The sequence below is a fragment of the Copidosoma floridanum genome, unplaced genomic scaffold (genome assembly GCF_036245765.1).
Source record: "Copidosoma floridanum isolate Cflo_tuat_1 unplaced genomic scaffold, Cflo_Japanese_pri ptg000007l, whole genome shotgun sequence".
Taxonomy (NCBI): domain Eukaryota; kingdom Metazoa; phylum Arthropoda; class Insecta; order Hymenoptera; family Encyrtidae; genus Copidosoma; species Copidosoma floridanum.
In genome coordinates, this window is record NW_028321884.1 from 2,770,271 (window position 1) to 2,795,248 (window position 24,978).

The 24,978-nt window shown below is 45.3% G+C and overlaps 1 protein-coding gene across 1 annotated transcript in view; it reads left to right on the top strand.

Annotated features, from left to right (window-relative positions):
• The first annotated feature begins 10,451 nt into the window (after positions 1 to 10,451).
• The window catches only part of nahoda (DOMON-like domain-containing protein nahoda), a 30,009-nt gene continuing 15,482 nt past the window's right edge, over positions 10,452 to 24,978 (top strand). The window contains exons 1-3 of the mRNA XM_023391138.2: positions 10,452 to 10,607; positions 13,945 to 14,233; positions 23,289 to 23,359. Coding sequence (XP_023246906.2) covers positions 14,083 to 14,233; positions 23,289 to 23,359 — 222 coding nt within the window. The 5' untranslated portion in view covers positions 10,452 to 10,607; positions 13,945 to 14,082. The remainder of the gene's footprint in view (positions 10,608 to 13,944; positions 14,234 to 23,288; positions 23,360 to 24,978) is intronic.

Sequence of the window (24,978 nt, forward strand, 5' to 3'; positions counted from 1 at the left end):
ATAATTATTAAAAACGTGCCCTCTATTTGGTTGTTGAGCAAACTAAAAAAAGCAGAAATTCAATGAATAAACGGGAAATAACATTCTACATAAAGATAATGCAAAAAATCGTGTACTTAAGAAACATTTTAGTACTCTACGTACAATAGTTGCATTTAATAGAAATTAATAGAGTTATAACGCCGTAACGTGACTTTTATTGCTTGTATACGAATTATCGAGGTCGGTATCTACAAACCAATCTGCAGATGGTAAAACATTTCCTCTACAGTCGGTATTTAAAAACAGTTTCCAACGATCGGTAAGAGGTGATAAGCGAAGTCAGCGATTATCATAGGTCGGTTAGTCAGTCGATAAATAAAAATCTGTTGAAAATATAATTTTCACGATTACTTAAGGCGCTTTATTTTTAATGCATAAGTTTACAAAATATTGTAATTTATAAACATTTTTTGTACAAGCAGTGTGGAAGACTACGAAAATAAATGAAATCCAAAAACGAACGCAGTTTACATGCATTCCTATCCCAAGCATCAGAGACAAAGGCATTTTCTGGGGTCCTCGAACTTTGCTATTTGCTATTCTCATGTCGCAAATAAATGCACGAAGTGAGCTTTGTTTTTTTTTGTTTTTTTTTCCTTCCACCAAACAAAGCCGGTAAGTCGACGATAACAGCAATTCGCCATTAGGCATTCGCATTGGGGCCGACGACGCGGGGGAGTCACGATTTGTATTCCGCTTCTCTATCGCCGCACTATACCTGCATGAAATTGTTTTTCTCTTTTTTTTTTTTTTTTTCTCTCCGCCCATCGTCGTGGCATACCTTGGCTCCTTTTTTCGCCTCCACGAGAGCACACACACCTGTACTTGACTTACAGCCAGGAGAAGACCTTGGCTCTTACAACTTGCCCACATATGCGAATAATCTTGTTGAATCAAGTATAGGTAACTTTATTGTAAAATAAACTTTTTTTAGATTATCCGAAAAAAAGCCAAGTCCGCTACTTGCGTATTAAAAAAGAGAAAAAAAAATGAGCTAGCAAAACAGGTGGACCCATGGATGGAGCCGGAGATCGCTTGGAGCAAATACAGCTTCCGTTTTCCCTTTTTCCGACCAGCCTCCGAAGAGCCACTTTTCTGCGAGACGGTTGTCGTGCAGCAACCATTACACTTCCACAAATGCTTTAGAACCAAATAGCGGAAATAGCGATCGAGTATTTTGCTGTGTAAGGTATAGATGTACAGCCAGAGCGAGAGGGAAACAGACGAGGGCCCTAATAGGGGTACAGGTGGTTTTTCCATGCTGTGCCATTTGCTGTACGTCGTGCTGATTCTCACTTTCTCTCGTCGTACAATCTATATGTAAGTGTAACCAACGACAGTTACGGCGTCTTCCAACGAATCAATGATCTGAGTTGAAGGTGTATTATTGATATGTATACGTTGCATATACCAACCGCAACTCGTTACCAGCGGCAAAGAGATTTTCGCGGTCGGATTGCGGTTCGCGGCTGTGCACAATGTGCCATCAATTTCGATTGCTACCGCTTCTTTTTTTCCCCCTTTTAGTCCGCGTAAGTACTATTTGACGAGACGTGTGCGACACAACGACATATATATATACGGATGCAACCATTGTCGTTGATACGGTTCGGTACGTTTTTTTCCAATTTCCCTTGCGCGAGTGGCTTTTCTCACGTTTTCGCTCTTTTTTCTTGCACGTCCATACTTTCTTCCACCTCTCCGATGAATACCTACCCGTTTAATTAGGGATATGACACACGCAAGCAGCTGAACTAGTTTTCACTTGACGTTGTGTGTCACTCGGCTGTCGTTGGCTCCGAATCGCGGACGATCCGTCACAGCCGAGTGTGCAACCAATTGTCCTTGGCGCTTGCTTTTGTACCGAGAAAGTGTATCGTTTTCGCACGAAGAGGTCGAGATGTGTATTGAAACGCGGGGAAAAGGCAGACCCAAAGAGTACAAGTATTTCCTAGTCGTAAAAAAAAAGTGCGCGCTCCCATGCCGTTGGAAAGAATGAGAAAGAGCCGTTTCTTTCATTCGCGGGTGCCTCCTCGTACTTTCTCCCTCGCGGCTCCAAGTTTTTCCTCGTTTTTCGATTATTTTTCTCAACAGCGTACGCACGCGCCGGAAACGTCCTTGCAGCCGGTGGAAAGGACTTTTAGAGTCCACGCTTTTCCTGCGCGTCAACAAGAGTATAGCCGTTGATGTTATTTGCCGAAAAGTTTTGCACGCCGTGTACAGCCGAGGATACGATCGCACCGGACAGCGCGAGTGTGTATATAGTTCATTTGCATAGCCGCACTCTCGCTGGGTATAACGATTTAACGGTTGTACTTTCTCCCGTTTAAATCGAGCCAAAGCATAATTGTCCCTCTTCCGTGTCTTGCGCGTGAAGTTTCGAAAACGCGAGCCTTGAGCGCAATGGTCAAACGGATTTTTCATTAAAATAGTCTTCGGGTCTCTTTGTGCCTCTGCACATAAATTTTTTTTTTTTTTCCTCCGGGAAATAAACAAAAGTGCCGTCCATAAAATTTCACAATTCCTCGAGTGGGTACGTGCGGGTCGATAAAAATGAGAAAAAACAATCAAGGCCCATGCGAGTCATGAAATTGCAAGGGCGTGTCGGGTGTGATCGGTAAAGATCGGCATAGGGAAATGAACTCGCGGCAACCGTCAGCAACAGTCCGCGTGCCATTATCCTGGACGTAGAGGAAAAAAAAGGAACCTAATAGACAAGGTTAAAACACGGAGTTAATGAGTGGGCAACTCTGTACGTAATTGCACGTCATATTCACTCGTCGGCTCGACGAAACGCGGAAACAGGCGCGTATAGGGATATAATATTGCAATGCATCACGCACATTACATACAGTTCTGTTAAACGGGCAGCTTAGCGCAAACGCACACCCCCGGTACAATCAACGACTCTGCTTTTTCAACGTGTACGTGTATCGAGGTGGGTATAACATACAGGTATTATATATATATACGGAATTGCGTAAGCCCGCACGTGAGAGCGGGACGCGAGAGATACATCGAAAAACCAGACCACATACCGAAGCGAGGCCTATGGAATGTCGACACGGCCACGGATTGCGCCTGTGTAAAAGAAAAGAAAAAAAAAAAAAAAAGAGACCAATGAACACACACGTATGGTGCACGTTATACACTGCGGGTATATACATATACAGAAACCGAGAAACACGCGAAATTAGCCAAGATAGTAGAACAACTCTTTAGCTTCGCACCTTCTCTCGTGTGCATAATTACACATATGTATATATATAGATAGGTGTATACCTGCTTTGATGCGATGTGGAGTGAATTTAATGTGGCATCGTCTGTATGTACCTATACTCCACTTGATGTGTCTACAGAGTCTACTCGCAGAGGAAACAAAAGGCGAAAATCCTTACACAAGTGCGGCACTCTCTACCAAGTACATGCCTTATATATATACATATGGGCTCGCTCGCAGTAGTCTCACTTTGTAAGACTGACGAAACTGCAATATCCATCATGGGTGTATATGTGATACACGCACGTCGCAGCTGTACGCCTCTCCCATCCAGACCTAGACAGCTTCATTCGAGTCGCCGGTCGGTGTATATAAATATATGTATACACCTGTGTGCAAGTGGGTGCCGTTGTGCGGTGCGCACACAACATCTCAGCTCCTTTGGCGCGGCAAACGAGGCCAATTGCGCAAACCCTGCGATGCCTACTCCTCTTTGGCGCGCGAATTGCAACTATGCGCCTACTCAGCGCACCCGGAGAGTCAACCTATACTCTGTGCCACTTGTTTGTCGACACTCCTTCGCGACGATCGATGGCAAGTACATACCTAAGCTCTCCTCGTTTGGTTTGCAATATACATATATTCGGCGTAGGAAGGAAGGAAGGAAGCACGAGAATTTCGTTTCGGGCTCCAAACATGAAATGATAAATCGAACGCGCTCCTCGGGTGTGCTAATGGCTCTCTGAAAGCTCGCCGCGGCTCTCCCGCGAGCCTTTCACGCGAGACCGTGAGAATTTTAGGGGGGCGCTTGCATGGGAATGGCCGGAAAAATCCTGCGGGGAGTACAAAAAAAATACGACCCGTGCTCCACATCGGGGATACATGGATAGGTACCTGCACGGGTATGCCGTTGTTGCGCTCTTGAGGGCCCTTTCTTTTATTTGTTTCTTTGCACTGTGAGTGGGTTTGCGAAAAAAAAAAAAAAAAAAAGTTGCATTTTTTATACGACCGGTGGTGAAGAGTTTCGGAACGAGTGGGTGCTTTACATGATTCAGTAACTCCCGAGATATAAAACGATCATGTATATACCCCAAAGGTTATAGGTAAGAATATATATTATGATCTCGATCGTTTTGAAAATATTATACGCTCTACTCTTACAATTTCAATGTATACGTAAAAGGCCGTGTCTGCTTTAATCGCGTTTGTTGTTGCCACACGCGTGTGCATAAAATGCGTTTTCTATCCCGAGTTATGAGTGCAATTTTAATCGAACGTGACGTTTTGGCCCGAGAAAATTATAAATATTTATGCCCACACATATGTGTATATATTTTCGATCGCCCGTAATATCCTTCGAATTCAATTCCCGCGTGATTGATCGCGCAAACCACACACGCCCGTGCCTGTGTGATACAGCTGTATGAGTCACGAGTGCAGCCGCGAGCCTAATTTTTACTCGGGGATGTATGCATGTATCGAGCGCATTTTATATACGGGACAGCGGAGTCATTAAACCGATGAGAAAAAAAAAAAAAAAAAAAAAAAAAAAGAGTGGAGCGACTTTTACGCGTCCCTGGACTAAACACGCACCGCTCATTACGTATAGGTATATAGAGCGAGAACGCAGGTGGTCTCCCTGACACGAGTGACGTAAGCCTAATCTCTCCAATTTCATCTACATTATAATTACCCAAACATCTCAATTTTTCGTGATTCAGTAGTCCCTTTGCCCATATATATACATCGAGAATCTGGTGAAAATCGGCAATACACATACCGGTTTTCTAACACGTCGTACCGCAAAAAAAAGCAACAAATTCTCAGTCATGCCGCGATAAAAGTTGGCTAGAGGGAGGGAGACTGCCCGAATTCCTTCCTTTTCTTTCCAGAGCACGCGTATCACACACATATACATATATAAAAGAGGTGGTGAAGGGAAAGGGAGTCCTCTAATGACTTCAACGCCATGCAGAATATACCTATTCCATCGCGCTCTTATATATAAATCTCTCGAGGCTGCAGCGCATACATTCATGTATATACCTATAACGTACAGGCAAACTTGGCGCGCCGGGGAGCGAGAATTCACTTGGCTGCTCGCTGCATGCCGATCTCTCGCCGATTTATATCGGCTCTCTTGGCGCGCTCTTTGTAATCCTATGTACGTCATCCCCGCGATCGAGAGCCAAAAATCCTGCGATTTCAACGAAAAAAAAAAAAAAACCTCCACAGGAGACGATGATGTCTGTGTACGTGGCTTTTGGCAGTATAGTGTTTCTATTTGGAATTTAACGTGGCTTGATCCAGAATAAAATCGGTAACGAAGGTGAAGTTTTTATGAAGCTCCGCCGTGTCCATAGGGAGCCGACTTTAGAAAAACGCGAAACGACACTTGGATGCGCTACAAGTATAGAGGGGGAAATAAAGAAATCCTCTTTGCACTCGTTACGTTCTATTGTGTGCACATCGGCGTAAACTATGTATATATGGATTCACGGAGAAAAGCAGAGAGGGATAATATTGGGGGAAAAAGAGTACACATCATCTGAGAAGAGTTGATTAAGGATATACAAATACACGCGCGCGAGGCTTTCTCCGGGAGGCTGCAGCACCGTCAGGAATGCGCCTCATCCTCCTTCGCGTGTGTACATACCCTGCACCGGCCTCCTTCTCGTCCATCGATCTTTTTCTCGTCTCCCTCGTGCTCGCGAGATGAGCATCACCGGCCAACCTGCAGATTATACCCACACGTCTCTCTTTTCTGCGCCGATGCATACCCCCACGATACATCTCATCCCTGCCTCTGTCTCGCACACCTTGGGCCCTCGCAACATTTTTTTCCCCCCCCTCGCCTATTCTGTAATGACTTGATTTAATGTAATACCCTTTTGCTCGTTTTTTCCTATACGTCCCGACTCGGGTGTCGTGTCGACGATCGTCATGGATTTCAAACACTTGCTTTACTATATACGTATCACCAGCTTTTTTTTCTTCTGCGTGTACATTCGTGCACGTGCTCGGCTCGAAACGTAATTATTAACTCGCCAGTATAGCTATGTACAGGGAGTTTTTTTTTTTCTTCTTCATTTATTCGTTCGTTAATTCACCTGCAGAGTCATCATTGAAAGTTACGTTTTACGTACGAAAAAAAAAAAAAAAAAAAGAAAAAGAAAAGAATAAGAGATCTCTCGCGCGATCAAAACTCGTACATCGGGATACTGCGAGTTAGGCCGTGAAAAGAGAAAACATATAACATATACGAGTGAGCGCGCGTTATGGTCATATTTATGTAAAGGTTGAAGAAAAAAAAGGATCGATTGCACAAGCCTTCCTTCCTTCCTTCCTCCTTTTTACTTTCTTAACATTATACATACTCGGACACGTACATGTATAGGCACGTAATTACACAAGTTTTCGTGAAATTCCAATTATTCAAATTACAAAATGTATCATGTACATTTTCCAGCTATGGAGGCGCAAAACATTATACCGGTATCTCGACGGTGTGGTTCTTATCGTACGTGTACGTCCACACGCATTCGTTATTTATTCACCGGGGTAAAAACTTTGTCACGCTCGCAATAAATAATCGTAGTTTTGCAAGCCGATCCGAATTAAAACGAGCGATTTATCAGAGCCGAGGAGAGCACGGGGCGATAGACCGCGTGTATACGTATATAATATGGGTAATCGCATGCACCGGCCCACATGACTCCCGATAATGTAATATTATACGTATATCCCCATTCTCCTCCCTTTTTTTACTCTCTCTCTCTCTCTCTCTCTCGCTACATTTGTCTGCAAAGAGCCGACACTTCCATAATTTGGGTTTCCACGTTTCTGGGTCGCACGATATTTTGCTCCGCGCTGTACTGCCGTCTCCTTTTTCCGCTCGTATACGCTATTGCGATATGCAACACACTCGGCCAATCTTGCCATCAAAAAGAGCGACTCTTGCACGTATATATATATATACGTACCTACATGAGTGCGGTACAGCTAATTTCGGGTAATTGTAGGGGAGGCCAGGTGCGAAAGATGATCCTCGTCACGTGTGCGAGGACTTTGCCGATTATGCCCGTACGTATAAAATCGAGTTCTGTAATATTGGCAAAACAGCGTCGATCGGTAACTCTGTACGAGCCTTTCATGAGCGCACCTACAATGTTGAAACCTACGGAGGAGCGCGCGGCCAATTAAAAATCACTCGGCTCCGAGCTGATTGAGAAGAGCCGTAGGTAGCGAAAAAAAAAAAAAAAATAAATAAAATGAAAAATGCATCGATGGGTATCGTCGTCGATCGCGAGGCGCAGTTTCAGCAAAAACGGTGGTACACAGAGTCGCGAATCGGCGATAAAAAAAAGTCACCTATGGGTATCAATGTGTATAGACAATGACACGATTGAACACAAAGGAGGGTATATATTATAAAAACACTGCGACACTCGTTACCTTGTACACATGTACATCAGACACAAATAATCGCGATTAAAGATTCTTCTTCAAGTATAGTTTTCTCTCGCGCAGCAGTTATCATATATATACATATAGTCACTCGTGGAATCGCGTCCGTTTCGCTCTCGATCATGCACTCTCCCGAAGATAGGGAGAGAAGAAAGTCATTTCACCTGCGGGCCTCCACCGAATACAGGTTCTTCGTACGCACTATCCGCCAACCTACCTACCGCAGGTGCAGAGCACATATATATATGTGGTGCCATTACTTACACATATCGTACACGAACATCCTCGTTGCGCAACGGTATACATCATATTGGTGTTTGTATACATACGTGTACGTGCGCTGCCCATATCACCTGCACACTTGCAAACATATACGTCGTCCTGCGTGCACCGGTGGGTCTTCTGCACCTTCTTCCATTTTCTTCTTCTTCTTTCCTTTCTCTTTTTCCGCGACGATCAGAATTCGGCCGCAGAACGACATTGATCCCCCTTTCTCGCCGAGCGAAACAAGAGCAGAGCGAACCTCATCTCTCTCCTCCCGATCCGCGATCGCGAGTTGGCGCGCCTCTCCGCATATACGTGCAGCTTACATCCGCGCCCAAAGTTCATCAAGTATTCGGGTAATTGAGATGCGAGTGGTTAACCATAATACGCTGCTGGAAATGACGTTAGAAAGAGAGTCCTGCGCTGGCATCAAAGTCTCCGAGGCATCGTGCCGAGCATACCTTATTATTTATCCATCGTTTATTTCCTCTCTTGTGTGCCCCGTCGCCCACCGACGTATCCCCCTTACGGGTATAATAGGTTGCGCTCGCGTGCAACATATTTAATATGTACATATTGTATACACACGCGCCTATATACATTTATATCCTGCACGCCAAGTCTACGTGAGCATACTACTGTAACCTGCGGGTGTATGTATAATATCGGTATAAGTATACGCTGGTGCACGCGATCGATCGGCGTCCCATTCAAAATGCCCCGCGCTCCTTTCACAACCCTTTACATATACACATGGGCATGGCCATCAACTTCACGGGCCTTTTTACTGTTTGTATACTAATATGGGTGCAAGTATCAATGTCCACGGAGCTACTGTTTTTTTTTTTCCCCCCCTCCGTTAGAAATTCGAGAGTCGCAAGTGGAGCGAATAGCCGGTCCGATCCGCACGTACCGATACTTACCTCGTTACCGATCTTGTGCCATATGTATACGTGCACGACCATGTGTATATACGTGAGTGTTGTATTCCGCAGTGGATCCTTCTCGTGTGGCTGCTCTCGGTGGTGTGATACAGAGATCGCTATCTGTCTTTCGTGCAGAGATTCGGAGCGGAGCCATAATACCCTCAACTGTTGTACCGATGTGTATACCCGTGACTGTATAGGTCACTTCACTCTGCTAAACTGCGAAATACCGATATTGGATTATTGTACTCGTGTGGCGTGCACCGATTCGTCTCATTGCCCGTAGGCGAAGGAACTACTAGTGTTTTTATTTTTCTTTTCATTAAAATTTATCTTACCGATTATCTCTGCTCATAGCCAGGAGTCCGAGATTGGTGTGGAAAATATACGAGTCAATGATAAAAAGTAGCCTTGGCTTTTCAGTAGAATTTTACGTGTCGTTAATCAAGGGGACGCTGGACGCTCGGAGTTTCGAGACTTTCCTTCGATTTTACCACCTAAAGTAAAAAAAAAAAATGGAAGGTCGCTCGGAATCAATAAGACTAGCCCAGCTTCCTCACGACTCAAACTCGGTCGTCGACGTCATCGTTGCCCTCTTTTTTTTCTCCCCCCCCCCCCCACCCATTAAGGTATTTGATCAAGCCCAGATTGCACGTGGTGGATCGGAGCGAAAAAATCCAAACCCATCAATTTCCACGCACCAGCGGAACGATCGTCGCCCGGGAAGGACGAGGGACAAACCGCCGAGTCACCCGCGGACGCCAAAGTGCAATGCTCATCATCGGAGGAGAGAGGGGGGGAATGTTGTGCTCTGCTCTCGCGCTCCGAATTTCTTCCTCAGGAGGAGGAGGAGGAGGCAAAGATGAGTTTGGGCCGAAAAAAGAAACGAGCACAACCTGTCGGTCCAGTCATCCTCCTCCGCTCCTGCCACGCGGAAGAATCCGCGAAAGATGTACGGGCAACGAGAGCAGATACAACAGCGTCAGCCTTCCCATCATCGGTGTAGAGGAGGAGGAGGGGGCTCGTTTTCGTCGAGGCGCGGAGGTAAAGGTGCTCGACGTTGTTGACTGCCGAGGAGGCCCGAGAGCCCGCGAGCGCGGCCGATCGCGAGGCAAGTCAGGAGGAGAGAAGGAGCCCGTTCCAAGACATTCGCCCGTGTTTCCGTGGCGGCTCAGTCCTCGGCCGATCTTCGTTTCGCGCTCACGTCCAGCGCACGATTTCCCTTTGCCGATCTCCCTCGGCCACACACATCATTTTCGCACAGTGTACCCTACATAAACGATCGGTATACCAGCTTACGTGTATTCATATACATGTACGTATATACCCACGTCTCGAAGGGAACAGTGCATGTGTCAGTGTCGTTCGTACATGATATACTAGACCATTAGAGGGTCCCGCGCTCGCGGAATATTTCACGCGCACCAGCTGCTACCAAAATGGCTGCCCCTTGAACTTTGCGAGCCCGGGTATTGCAAAAAAAAAAAACAAAAAAATCAACAATTACAACGTTATATACAATCGATCAGTGATTTGGTTTGTTGGTGCGGTTAATTCTGTTTCATTGCTTCAAATGACGCCCCGTTGGTGAACCAACCAGGTATACCACTGCTGCAGCCGGGATCACTCGCTGCTCTGCCTCCTCCTCTCATTTCGTATACCAACACCAAGTGTTTAACCGAGCAAAGGTAAATATAACCATCCTCTCGTTTACACATACATGTTATGTGCGAGTATCGAGAGCGCGCGGTGCGCCCCTCGTGCAGTTTTCGCTTTCGCTCTCGGTTTTATAACGCGCGTGTATAACGTACATGTACCACATGTAGTATCATTGAAACTCGTGTGCATATATAGCTGTACGGTTCTTCCGCGTGTGCATCCGAGCACTCGTAAGTAGTATACTCATTGGGGGAGGGGGAAAAGGATTTTTATGATAAAAGTGCCAAAGTCGCGGGTGTTATTTATTGCCGTGGATGCGAGTGCCAACCGATCGTCGGTAGAGGTATGGTTGTTCGTAAAGTTTTATCTGACGCGGTTGGGGTGGGAGTCGCGCGGAGAAAGAGAACGTCTAATAAATGTACCTGTACGTATGTATAAGTACCGTATGGAGATGAGCCCACGGCTCTTCTTAGCCCCTCTCTCGATGAAAGGATGTACCTGTACGTGTCGTTGCGCAACACACGCCCCGCGATTCCTATGATAATAAAGCATCAGCCATCCCGAAGCGCTAGAAAACGCTAATAATGAGACTCGTACGCGGCTCCTCTGCTCCGGTATATATACCTACACGATAAACGTAGCAACGCGCGTTAATTGAACGTCTCAGGTGAGAAGGTTTTCGCGTTTTTTCCCACGTGGATGAAGACACGCACGCGAATTTTACCAAGGAAACGCTTCCTTGGCTTTTTCCCTATCCGCGAGTGAGAAATCGATACTCGCAGGTATTAAAATACACAACTATAGTACTTCTTAGCCGATTTAGCGCGTACATATTTATATACATACCTTTTAACGCTTCGAAAGTTTCGCAAGTGCCAACGATGAAGAATGTCACCGACGCGGCGTTAATTATTGTCCCCCGATTCTTTTGGTCATCGCTTACACGTTGCGCAAATTCAACTCGAAGCTTTGATTTCCAATCAATACGTACGCCTGCCTGCAGAGAGGGCCATGAATAAAAGATCGGCAGATTACAGATGTCCGTCCGTGAACTGATTTCCCCCCCCCCCCACGACCTCATCCATTATCGAGTTGGAAAGCCGATTCGCAAAACCACAGGCTATACGTGCAGTCTCCGATTCCTCCGATCGGTATATATATATATATATAAGCGTCGCAAATAGATATGTATATCTACGTACTGCGAGAAGAGCGCGAGTTCGAGAGGAGACCCGTGGGTGCATGACTCTTGGCGCTTCCCTCCTCGAGGATAGTCGAGAGAGAGAGAGAGAGAAAACAAAATTATATACACGTATACGCGCGCACGCACACCTATACCTGTACATACGATATATATGTATACATACGTCCAATAGGAATTTGCGGCCTTGGGCTCTTTGGCATCCTTGGCATCTGCGGCCGAGCCTGCAGTACGGGTATAGATATCTCCCTACGGCTCACCTCTGGCTCACAAGTATTATCGTGGACCACGTACCGGTATAAATAAACCTGTATACCGATACTGCACAGGAAAGTGTTTCCCTCCTTCTTTTCTCTATTGCCTATTATACTCGCGCGGGTATATACAATATCTCCTTCCACATACGCGACCGGCGCGCATTCCTTTTGGCATTGCCTCGCGGCAGCCTTTCTTATGTATAGGTAATACTCGCTGGATCGGTGCTCGCGCGTGTTTGTTGCGTCGAACCACGCGTCACAAAAGGTGAATAAGTATAATACTTACCTTGAGCTTGCGAGGACCTCCTCGTGGCTGTCACTTCTACTGGATGCCTCCTTGTGTTTCGGGATCGAGAAACCGATAGGACGTTGGCTCCCGCATTCCGATGTCTTTGGAGATTTCGTTTCAAGCACCTACAGGTGTATTATGAGAGCTGAAAAAAAAAAAAAAAAGTTTCAACTCGACTTTGGTTCGTCATTCGATGCAGGACGCGCGCGCGTTACGCAAAAGCTCAACGTGCTTCATTTGTTTGTGTAGCTTTGTTTTAAAATCGGGAGTATATAATACACCTTACGTAAAATATGCAGATTCAGCGGCCGCGGGAATTCAAAAATACGTTGCGAAACGCCGAGTGTATATTACGTAGTGTTGAAAATTGCAGGTACATATTATATGTAAGCCACGCCAAACTCCATCGGCTTTCTACATTATAAGTCGCGTATAGTACTTACTTCCCGTATGGCTGTTTATTCCTCTCGATCGACGAAAAAATGCGCGGAAGAAAAAAAAAAAAAAAAAAAAACCACCACGAAGTACGACGCGCCACTCGAGTCTCGTTAATTTGTTTATTGATTCGCGCTCGAAAAAATCGCACACGCGTGTCCCTTCGAGTGTACCGTTGCGCAAAATTTCATACTACACGCTTAATGAGCCAGAGACGCGAGTAGAGGGGAGAGGTAGAAAAGAAAAAAAAAACGAAATGTAAATCCTTATCGAAGCCAAGTGGCGGCGCGCGAGACGCGAGTTTCAAAACTGTAAAACAGCTCTCTCGGCGTGCGAGTGTTTATAATGAGCCGGCCACTCTTTGCGGTCCGTCGCGAAAAAGAAAGCGCCGAGGAGAAGGAAAAAAAAAAAAAAAAAGAAAGATTATTCTCGCGAGCATCGGCGACGAGACGCAGGTTGTTCTCCCTCTCGAGTGGGGGGGGGGATTCGCTGTACCGCTACACACCAGTGCTGCTTCCTGTTTCATTACACGTATCTTCCTCTCCGCTCGTCCTTGGAGGTGCGTGCAAGTCCCGGCACTTATCTTTGGGAAGATACGCCTAGTTGCAGTAGGCCTCGAGTGATCAAGGCTTCGGTCCAAATTAAGCTGATTTTTTTTCAAAAGATTTATTTCCCACCCAGCTGAAAGATCAATTAGCTTTTATTACATATGGACATGTACTAGGTAAATGGTTTGAAATAAAAAAAAAAAAAAAAGATAAAACGTAAGGTTTAGAAACGCCAAGAACTCTCGTATACTCGCGAAGCAACCGAGTTCGGAATAATCTTTAAATTATGAGAAATAAATTAACCAATTAGGCCTTAGTTGTTGCAAGATCCGTTGCTCAACACTGGTTTGAAAAAGAGCGCAAAAAAAAAAAAAAAAAAAAAAAAAAAATGTTCTTTCCAATCACCTCGTCAACCGTATAGCCCCGGAATCGTCCGCGCAACAGTAGGAAACGTAAATATTATGACCGTTGTAATTGTAGCGCAGCTCGAGCTATATATTCAAACGCTCAGTTGCGTCACAATGAGGAGTCGGCAATACCAGTAAAGTCCGAAAACAATTAGACGCGTATTGAAACACCTCGCGTTTGAAAAGCTGTAAAACAACGGTATAACGGAGTACTTAATGTTTGTCGCAGATCGGAGTGGCGAAAGTCCAACAGCCACCAGCAGCCGTAGAGCCGTCCGATATTTTGTGCCCCATGAGGCAAGCTGACCGAGGACCATTGGCGAGGAGAAGGCCGGCCGGCGCGTAGGGGCTCAGCAAAGGACCAACGATGCACTCGAGAAGCTTGAGTCTGGTGGTGCTGCTGCTCCTGGCGAGGGATGTCTTCGGACACGTGGCGCTGACCTTCCCCAAGGCGCGCCAGTACGACCTCGATTTCCTGGACAACGCCAGGACACCCGGGCCCTGCGGCATGCCCAGAGGTTCGTACACCCATACGCTATATAATATATTCTTGTACTGCAATCACACCGTATAGCTATTAAGACCACAGCTGTTTATTTACCAATTTCAAAACTGTACATGTATAATTTGCGCGCGTGAATTCCTCGCAATCGTTAGTAATAACGGCACAGCGCGATTGGGCGCAAACGGATGCGAGGAAGAAGGAGAGGAAAAAAAAATCTCCTTCCGAAGGTCGCACGCGCGCGGTCTCGCATTAGCGCATCCTAGATATCGCGCGCGGAGCAAAAAAAAAAAAAAAAAAAAAAATACGGTCAATCGGCCCTCGTTTTTTACCTCCGCACGACTCACCCGGCGAGTTTTTCCAAGGAGGTCGCTAAGACTGGATTATATCTTTCTCCTTCGGCAGATCAAATATTTATTTCTCTTCGATCGTCGTGTTATTAGCCGCGACCTCGTATATATACATCGCGCGCTTCGAAATATTATCAAACTGCAACGCACCGTCATCGCTACCGGCGTAATCGCGTTACCGAGGATACAACATTATAATATAGTTGGCAAAGAAGAAGAAAAAAAAAAACTGCACTGTACGTCGGCCAAGTTAGTTATGACAGAGATGATGATGCGCTCCGCGAGCTTATCTATCCGGCACGATCGAGGGGAGCGCGAAACTCGAGTTCTTTTTTTTTCCCTTTCCTCCGGTCGGCACAAGATTCACCTTCCACACACTTTTTGCGCGTACTCATACGACACGTATATGAGCGCAGATGAAGATTGTACGTGCAATTATTGCGCTTGTGCGCACGGCATATATATATATTTTTTTTTCTTTTCTCGCCAGTATATGGGACGTAAGTTTTACGTAATACGCGCAAAATCGAAATGGCGCGCGAGGGAGAGAAAAAAAATGTGCGGTGTTTGGGACTGTATGCTACGATGTGAAAGTTGTTAGCGTAATTCCCTGTTTGCTCGAGCGGATAACTTTATTTTCACCATTAGACGCGTATATGATTTTCACGGCTTCGTCTCCGTGACGTGGAAGGGAATAAAATACAACGCGAAGGTATAATATGATTCATCTCTCTCGAGCAGACTCCACTAGAAGCTGGCTATTCTTTTCTCTTTTTTTTTTTTTCAACATTCAACCCTCGTCGTTGTCTCGGCACCGGAAAGTGGTTTCAATTTCCGCTCGCGCGGACAATGGCTTCCCCGCAGGAACAGTATATCCTCTTGTTTGAAAAACTTGGCCGCGCGACAGGAGTTTAGTCTTACGGCGTGTTTTTTTTTTTTAAACACGAGCCGCGCGTACTCGTACTCGGGAAGACACGTATACCGCGCGGCGCAAAACTTCCGAGCGAAAACATTTCACTCCGCTTGGCTCGTTGGAGCGCAAAGTGACTTGTATCATAATTTTGACACTCCTTGTACAACTTCCAACGGTTCAACTTAACTTTTCTCGATAGATAAGCTGGATGTAACGTATACACGTAATATGCGTAAACGCAAGTACCATATGTATATTCTGGCTGTTATAGCGCGTGTACATAATGTAAGGGATCTAACGTGAGCCGCAATTGAGAGAAAGTTGCCACAAATGAATGCGTGTGAGAGACTTTGGTGTGACGAGTGTGCGTGAGTTGATATATGCAGCGAGAGGAGACGCGATTATGTATCGTTGGGAATAATCACGTATACCAAATGGCCTATGGAGTGTGAGATACTGTACATGGAGTTCCGTTGTCGCTGTGCTTTGAGTTTACCCGGGAAATCCACAGTAAGAAGAGAAATGGTACGAAGCAAGATATTCGTATTTCTTCTTGTCATATAAAGTTGGGGAAAAATAAATCTGACTCATCATCCATCTTAGAACATCGAGCTGTTTTTTGTATTCTTAATTTTTATCGATTTTTTTGTTTACATGCGTAGAATTTACTATGCAGTGCTTTGAATGTCTTCTATAACTCTTACCATCGATATACGTATAGTCTGCCTTGGTAGTTTTCTCGTTTCCTCGTATCAGTTTTCACATATTATATTGGTCTTTAACAACATCCGTGTCCGATATTTGTGTGGCTACTTTGCGTTTACCGTTACCTCTCTCTCTCTCTCTCTCGATCATTTTACGTGTTTTGGTCGATGGTTTTTGGTGCCTTTTTTCATTCTTCCTGTACCCACGTGAGGTTTCTCCATCATCCATGCACGATACCAAGCGCGCAGTAACGTGGATAATTTTGTGTTTTGAAGTGTATGTAGAAAAAATTTCACGAGCGCCCATTTCCTGTCTCCCATTGCCGTCGCTGCCAACGCGAATTTGTCGAAAAACCCATAGTGGATCGTCCCCCTTCCCGAATTTTTACGTAAGCAGCGGCCAAGTCGATCGTACTCCGCTTGCGGTCGTTATAAAATTACTTGGAAACTCATTTGTCCGAGTCAATTTTAAATTACGATTTTTCTCTCGCTAGCCATTGCATAATCCGCCAAGAGGCTCGTTGCGGAGGAATGTGTTTTTCGGGTTGGCGCGGAATATTTTTTTTTCTTTTTATTTTATTATTATTATTTTTTTTTTTTTCAACTACACTTATACCAAGTTGTATAATGTAAAGCATAACGAGGATACGTGTTATTCCGAGTTTGACGTGGGAAGAGAAAAAGGGTAAAAGTGCTTCTGAATCACTGAAGTATGAAAAAAAATTATTTTGTATAGTTGCCGCCATACGCAGATTTACGTGATGCTCTTCGTTGCAGGGGGCTCTGCAATCCTTTTGTGAGATAATAGTCGAAACACTTTGCACAACAGCATATTACTGTATACAGTGGCTAGAAAGTTTTCTCATCAAGTACAGTAAAAAAGATTATAAATGTTTGTGTTTCTACCTAAGACGGTATTTTATTTATTTTTTACCAATTTTTCAACGTGACTGCTACTATTGTACTTCGGATGTCGAGTAACTTCAAAGGCACATATTACACAGGGACGTATAAAATTCAATTCAATCATATGCTATATAAGACCATTTTTGAAAGAGACAGAGAGAGAGAGGGGTGTTTTAATAAAAAAAAATTGTAAATGGCCCCTTTTTAAAAAGTCAGATGTTTTCATCGTAAGATCCCGCCATTAAATTATCCCACATGAACAAAAGATGAGATTTTCCAAAACACTTCCTTAAAAACGTCGCGCTCGAATAGCTTGGAAAAAAAAAGAAAAGCCTACGTGCACGCTACAGCACCTGTAATATACCCACGAACCTGCGTATTTCCTACTTTCGATTAACGCATAATCGGTATACTTGTACACGCCGAGTATATATACGAGAGGGAGAGAGAAAAAAAAGGCCACAACTCACATCACGTATACATATACATACAATACCTATATACATATAAATATATATAGCTTGTGCAGCGGTATAACCAATAAGTATGGACCGGCTTGCCGGGGTGTCCCGCACATACCAGCCAGCCGCGGAGACTTTCACCGCGAGAAAACTTTTCGAGAGAAAGAACTCCGCCGTCTTTCCCCCCCCCCCCCCCCCTTACCCTGCGCTCTCTGCAGGCCCGAGAGACACCATCGCTGCACACAACGAGCCAATACAGCTTTTTAACCCGTGTCATGTGTATATATATATAATATACATAGATACATAATGTGAACATTCTCCCGGCAATTAACGCTCCCGAGTCGCGGTCGAGGATCGGCACGATCGTCCTACACGTTACATGGTTGCTTCTTTCTCTGCTGCAGGTGGATATTATCATGCCGGCTATTATATTGTGTTCCCTGCACCGGCTCGCCTCATCAGACCTTATTGATATTCTCGTTTCAAACATTTTTCCACGTGCATCGCCCCATCACGGAGATCCTCGTCTGTATACGTTACGTTTATGGATTTTTCGTGCATACGATACATCGAATGTTACGTAAAACCCGCGCGACTATCTCCAATGGGTCCCTTTTACGAATGTATGATATATATTTTTCGAAGCGTGTAATACCATAGACTCGCGGCACGTCTGCTTTAATCAGTCTCTTACCAATGGCAAACATAAATAATCCCGTCGTTGGTTTTTCAGTTAAAAGAAAAAGAAAAAAGAAAAAAAAAAAAAAAAAAAAAATTAACGATAAAAACGAGCGGAGCGTCACCAGAGGACTCGCGTCGTTAATTGACACGTGCTCCGCGAGCTGTCTCCCATCACGTGCACCCAGAGCTCTGTGAGCTTATACACAGCCCCACACGTAATGAAAAACGAATAATTAAAGCCCACGTCCGTCGTTGAATAATCCATCAACTTGTCCGGGTGCAGGGAACAACTGACGCGCGCGGGAGTTCGATCATATCGATAAATTTGCGAACACATGGGATGCGTACGTTTTTCCAATCACCCCAGGCCCGACTAATCGTCCGGATTGACATTGGGCCAAAGTATATACGCTGTCTCTCGTGGGCGAGGGAGGGCGCTTTTTGCTCTCATCCCCCCGTACATATACACTTACTTTCCAATTTACGCGTTTAATCATCCGAGAGGATTGTGCCTCCGTTATTATCCATGCATAGACATGTAAAACAATGCCGAAATTTTCATTGTTCGCGTTAATGGGTCATTATACATCGTGGCTTGGCTCGGAAGTTCCGTCGATCATATTATAATTTCGCGCAAAATCGCTTCGGAGTGAATATATGTATATGCTGGGGATCGGAAAAATCGTTTCCTCGCCGTTCACCACGATTTTCGCTACATTTGTGCGGAGTCGTTGAAATCGCACCCGGTAATTTCCTGTTATTCACCTTGACGCTCGTAAAATCAATAATCCTCCTCGTACACCTTTAATGGACAGTTTTACGGATGATTGATCGACGCGTCGGCCCAACATTAGCCGGTGTATACCATATACTTTTGAAAATTGATGGCAACACGCTCCCTCGAAATGAATTATTTAGTAATCGGACACGCGTATCCCGTATCGATCGGCAACTCTAGTAAAACTCACCCTCGTTTCCGCGTCTCGATGAAATTATACCTGCACTTGGGAAAATTTATTGCGAGCGGCAATCAATTTCGTTTGGAATTTTCGAAAAACAAAAGTAAACTTGAGCTTTTGTTATGATACTTGCTCCGTTGTAACGTGAGTTGCACGCGATAGCGGATAACGCAAAGGTCGTCTTGGTGCACATAGCTGCAGTAAGTATAGGCGCGTGTGCGACGAGAGCGCGCACTTAAGCACAAAAGAGAAGAGCGTGCGCTAATGAGCTGTCGCGGCTATTAGCGCGCGCGCCTATGTATGACCGTAATAACAAAGTATAATGGGGGGAGAGTAAAAAGCAGGGGAGGCAGAGCTCGACTCCTTGTGTGCAAATTAGATTTTTCGCGTTACGCAAGCCAACGCGCGAAACCACGCGGCGCGAGAGTAATTGATCGGTATGCGACGCCGACTCTGTCTCTCCTGGATTGTTGCTACGGTTAATGGACTTTTGGGACACGACTGAGTATTTTTATGCAGATGAGTCCGCGAGTCGAACGGTACTAACTTTTTAAACTGGGGGAAAAAAAAATGTGGGAGATGATAAAATCGGTATGGCGATACAATGATTGACAGATGACGCAGTTTACGTAAACCACATATACGTACGCACGCAATCGAAGGATACAAGAGGATCGCACATGGTACTATATATGATCGTCACGCTCTGCTACAATAGTTATTAAGTTACGTTTATCATTAGAGCCGAGTGAAAACTTTCGCATTACGTGGGCTCTCTGGGTTACACGCTCCCGGTATAGAGTGACCACCCGCCTGGGAAAACGAGCGCGTACAAGTATAATATACTGCACTGGCCGAGAGAGAAAAGAGAGCAGCCGCGAGCGGGCGAAATTATCGGGAAAGAAAAATCGCCCGGGGTAACAACTTTCTCGCGCGCAACCGTTGAAGAAGAGAAAGAAAAAAACAACTTCACTCTCGGCCGCGTTTTTTTCGCTCACCCATACGAGTCTCGTCATCGTTACGCGTCTGGTTATGGAGGTTGAATGAAACGTGGGCGTGTGGGTGCATCTCCGATGCATATATATATATATACGCGAGTGCAGTCGAGGATGAATGTATACACGTACAATATGAGGAGATACAACGGCGTATAGGTCAAAAATCCTCTCGACGTGCGTTCGCGTGGATGACGGGACTATCGGTGGGATCTCGAGACGCGAGGCGCAGAAAGTGGAAAGGAGGCGCCGAACGGAACGCCGGCGGACGTGTGGGTACCTGTACTTATACACATCCTATCCTGCCGGGCAAACTTCCGCGATTGCGTTACGCGAGCTCGCCTGCTTTTTATACGTTTTCTCGTATGTACGCTATACCTCAGGAAGAAGTCGCAGGCGGCCAGTGTTTGCCGTGGTAGCTACTTTTTTTTTTTTTTTTTTTCATTTCTACCTCGCGAGGAGAGCTGCAAATTTATATTTGCACGCATACCCTACGAGTAAATGCACAGCTCTTTTTTTTCGTTCATACCGATGTGCATGGACTGCCGTGGCGAGTGAGCTAGCGTGTGCTCGAGGTTGTCGTTTTATATTTGCCGGGAGGAAAGATATATTGCTCGGTAAACGTGTGATTTCGTACGCGTACGCGTACAGTAATAATTTAACTTTAAAGTACAAGTTTGCGTTGTTAAGTACCTATTTGTTAACCCCGAGAAGAAAAATGATCCTTTGGTGTGGTGTAATTACTTTAGAGATAAATGCACCCGAGGGTCTAAGTGTTTCCCAATCTTATCCAAATAGCTCGAACAATACAGTTGTATCGAATCATAATAAATAAGCCCAATAAGCCGGCTTTCCGTTTGATAAATTATTTTCGTAGGTCCAACGTATGAATGTATGTCTCGAGGATAAGCCGCGCGTTGCGCTCCCTCTCCGAGTCCGGTTTATCACACACGAGCACAATAACATTCCCGGCCGTCGGCGCGCGTCCTTTTCTCGAAGCGCGAGCTAACAATAATCTAACAAATTTATCGCGGAAAAACGCGCCTATGTGCACGCGCGTGTAAAGTGGATAGGGAGGAAAAATCGAGGTAAGCGGAGGAAAAGAGTTGCCACATGCCGGGGGAGCCGTGCAAAAATATTCCGCAAAGAGATCCAAGCCTCCTCACCGCCACAAGGGCCCTTGGCTCGCGCGCGCACGCACCGTATAATGAGATATGCGCGCGTGGGCGTCACGTCGCCCGCAGCCAGCCGAGAAATGACCGGCCGCGATACGTATACACCCACCATCGCGGCGTTTTGCGCTGTTTTCTCTTACCCTCCTGCGAAGATTCTCCTCCTAGAGGTATACGTGCAGTACTTACATTAACCAGTTTTGCGGAAAAGTCAACGGTTTGGTGGAACGTTTTTTCTTCTGCTGCTTATTTTCCACTTCGATCGATGACGTGGACGCGAATTTAAATAAAAAGCGTGGAAATAGGCACCTTCGTATATCCTTGGGAACGAGAATTCGTCGTGTATGTGGGTACATCGGTAAAGATCGGCGATTAGATTGAAAATATAATTTACACTCCGTGCAAGTGTTGCGTGGGCTATTATATTTTTCTAAATAGAAATTACGTGGTTTCTGATTGGGAAATACCTACGTACAAGCTCCGATCCAACGATGATAATGTTAAACTTCTCGTCTCATCTTTTGTGCGCCTGTAGCGAGTACAGTTGCGACAACCATGGCCGGAAGGGCCCATACGGGATTTTTTGACCTTCCAATTGTTCGAACAAGTGTTCCAACGGATTGCGAAAAGGAAAAATCCTTTTTCAGACACAAGCAGTCGTGGTAAGCACAGCGAGGATCTTCGAATGAGATCGCATGAATCGGATCGCCTTGGCACGAATCGAGCCGATTTTCATGGATAAGAAAGCCGGTGACTAATTACAGCGACAAACTTTTTTTCTTTTTTTTTTTTTTCTCCTTCCATCGAGGCATTGTGCGGAGCTAATTGTGCTGAAATTAGACGCCATCAAGACGCCAATTATGCACTCGATGAGGAATCTAACTACCTACGCGTACGTGCAGCGCTGCCTCGTCCCCGAAACCTTTTTTATTAATTTTTCTCGAACATCTTTATTTATCGGATAAAATTGAAAATAATACGCTCTTAGTCACGACAAACAGGATGTAACTGATTTTTTCAAGCGACAAAGATCTGCCACTTAAAAAAGAACTATAATCATATTTCATTATAAAGTTTAGACTCAAAAACAGCAAAGTCACTCGGTCGCTCTATTACTATTTTCCATCTACATATCCGCGCAATAAGCCATCCTCTCCGCTCGCGTCACGTGCTACTTTTGCCCGTGTTTACCCCGTAGCTTGATCCCGTATAAACTTAGCATCGGCGTCGCGATAAACTCAGGAAAAAAAGCGCCAGGCTGTAACTACACGCGAGCCTTTCCCATCCCCTCGACAAAAAAGTGACACACGGTATACATACGATTCACCGACCGTAGTAACTTTTTTAACTAATGCCTGCTCGGATTTTCCTCGAGATTAGGTATATATGGCGTGTGTGGTGTACACTCTCTCCGAGCGAAGGTCACGGGACGAGGACGGCCTTGATGCACTCGCGCGCGAAACGGGAAATCGGCTCGCGGTGAAACCGGCACCACTCGTGTGTGTGCTCGGGAATAGGATTTCTCCGATGAGAGCGACTCTGGAAAAATGTGTCGCTGACCGTTGCTCCGAGAAGATCTGCCCGTCCATCTCTTATTTTTCTCTCTCTTGGGTGGCTCGATGGGCTCCGATCGCGGGCTCGAGATCTCCCGCCGAAGCGAGTAAAGAGCTTGGGATGCCGTGTGCCGCTATTTAAATTGATCCGACGACCGGCTTTGAAAAAAAAACGACTTGGGAACGAATAAATTCCGGATCGGCCAATCATACGTTTATTATTTTTTTTTTTCAATGGCTTATCGATCCGTTACATCTTTATTAATTATTCATCTGTCTTTTATTGTCGCTATACCAACACCTCGTTCTAAAAAACATATGAAATATCTTATAGCTCGATAATATATATGTATTTTTTTCTCGTTTCGTTTCAGGTGACATCAAGACCTCGTTGCTATCTGGAAGCAGTTTCAACGTGACGTGGCACTTGGCCTATCCGCACAGGGTACGTACACTGTTTAATTAACACCTGTATATACCCGTACACACGCGAGATATATTTAAACGGGTACTTTTTCTCTCGATGACGCCTGTACGCGATTGACAGGCGCTTGTTCGAGGATTTGTTGTTTGCTATATATCACCATACAGAAATATAATGTATACTTACTCTCTTGGCGGTGTACATCACACCCACACGACAACTCCGTTGTCTCGAAAATGCCCGTGTCATTACATTTCCATGACCGACCAGGTGAAAGACAAGACCCGTGGGATGTGCACAACACATCACAACCACGTCTCTCTCTCTCTCTCTCCCGCGTATACAACGTCCATTACAGGACTGACAAAACAAGGATTGTACAATAGCTCGATGTGCCAGGCGTATGCGTATGTGTGTACCTTGTCCAACACGTATCGGTGAAGCAGAATAAACTTTGAACCGAAGGATAACTCCCGAGCAAAACAAACCCCTCGGAGCAGAGCCTTGGAAGAAGAAGAAGGACGGCGGTCTGAGTATAATGAGTATAGCCCGAGAGGAAGAGGAGGGTAAAAAAAGCAGAGCAAAGCGTGCATTATTCATGCCTCTGCCGGGGGCGAGCCGAACTTAATGATGAGCCATAAGCCAAGATTAGCCGAGAGGGCACGGATCGTCGTCTCGGCCGTGCCTCGTGAATTATTCAGTGTGTGCGTATATGAATCGACGCTGTGTATATACACCGCACGAGGACACCAGTATACAGGGCAGACCGAGAGGTGCCGATGACTTTCTATAGTATATATAATACGCGAGCACCATTGAGGACTTTTCCGAGCGAGTTCCGTCATCGCTCGGTGGATTTTGCAACCGGTGATTTCCCGGCAGATGCTGCGAGTCTTTTTCCGTTGGATCGTCGCCACGCGAGTGGTTTTGCCAAGCACTATTGCAGTTGGTGCATACGACGTCTCTTTGCGTGTGATTATCGAACGTGTTGGGACGGGCTTCATCGTAACGGGTTATTATCGAAACGGCGGATTTTAATTAAATTATACGCAGTTGCGAAACGCGTTGTCGTTTTGAAATTATATTAGCTGGCTGTTCGAATGGCGTATTGCGCGTGAGATTTTTCAAATCACCTTTTGCCGTTACAATATATACATATATATAATAAGATAATTCGATGAAAGTGCACACAGACGCGCGAGTACGCTTGTTTGGAAATTCGAAACAAACGATGGGAAGATGCGGGGATTCTCGCGAGAGGTAGCCCGCGATCGTCAATGCAAGCGTTGCCGCAACGACACAATAAAAATGCCATTTTCACCGCGAACCTCAAACGAGATAGCACACGTCCAACGGTGAGGGGAGAAACCGCGGGTAACACAAGAGAACGGGCCTTTTTTTCTAAAATTCCTTCGAAGAAGCGCACACCACAGCCGAAATGAGGGACGGTGACAGTGGTTTCTTTCGTTCTCGTTGCGCAGGGCTTCCGCAATACAGAATAACGTAATGTATTGTTCGTGAAAAATATGGAAAAAGAATATCATCGCACCTAGAAGCGCAAAATCAAATAACGCAAGGTATTTTATTTGTAGTATGGCTCCAGCAACAGTTTAAGGGAATAGCGAGATATATATATATAT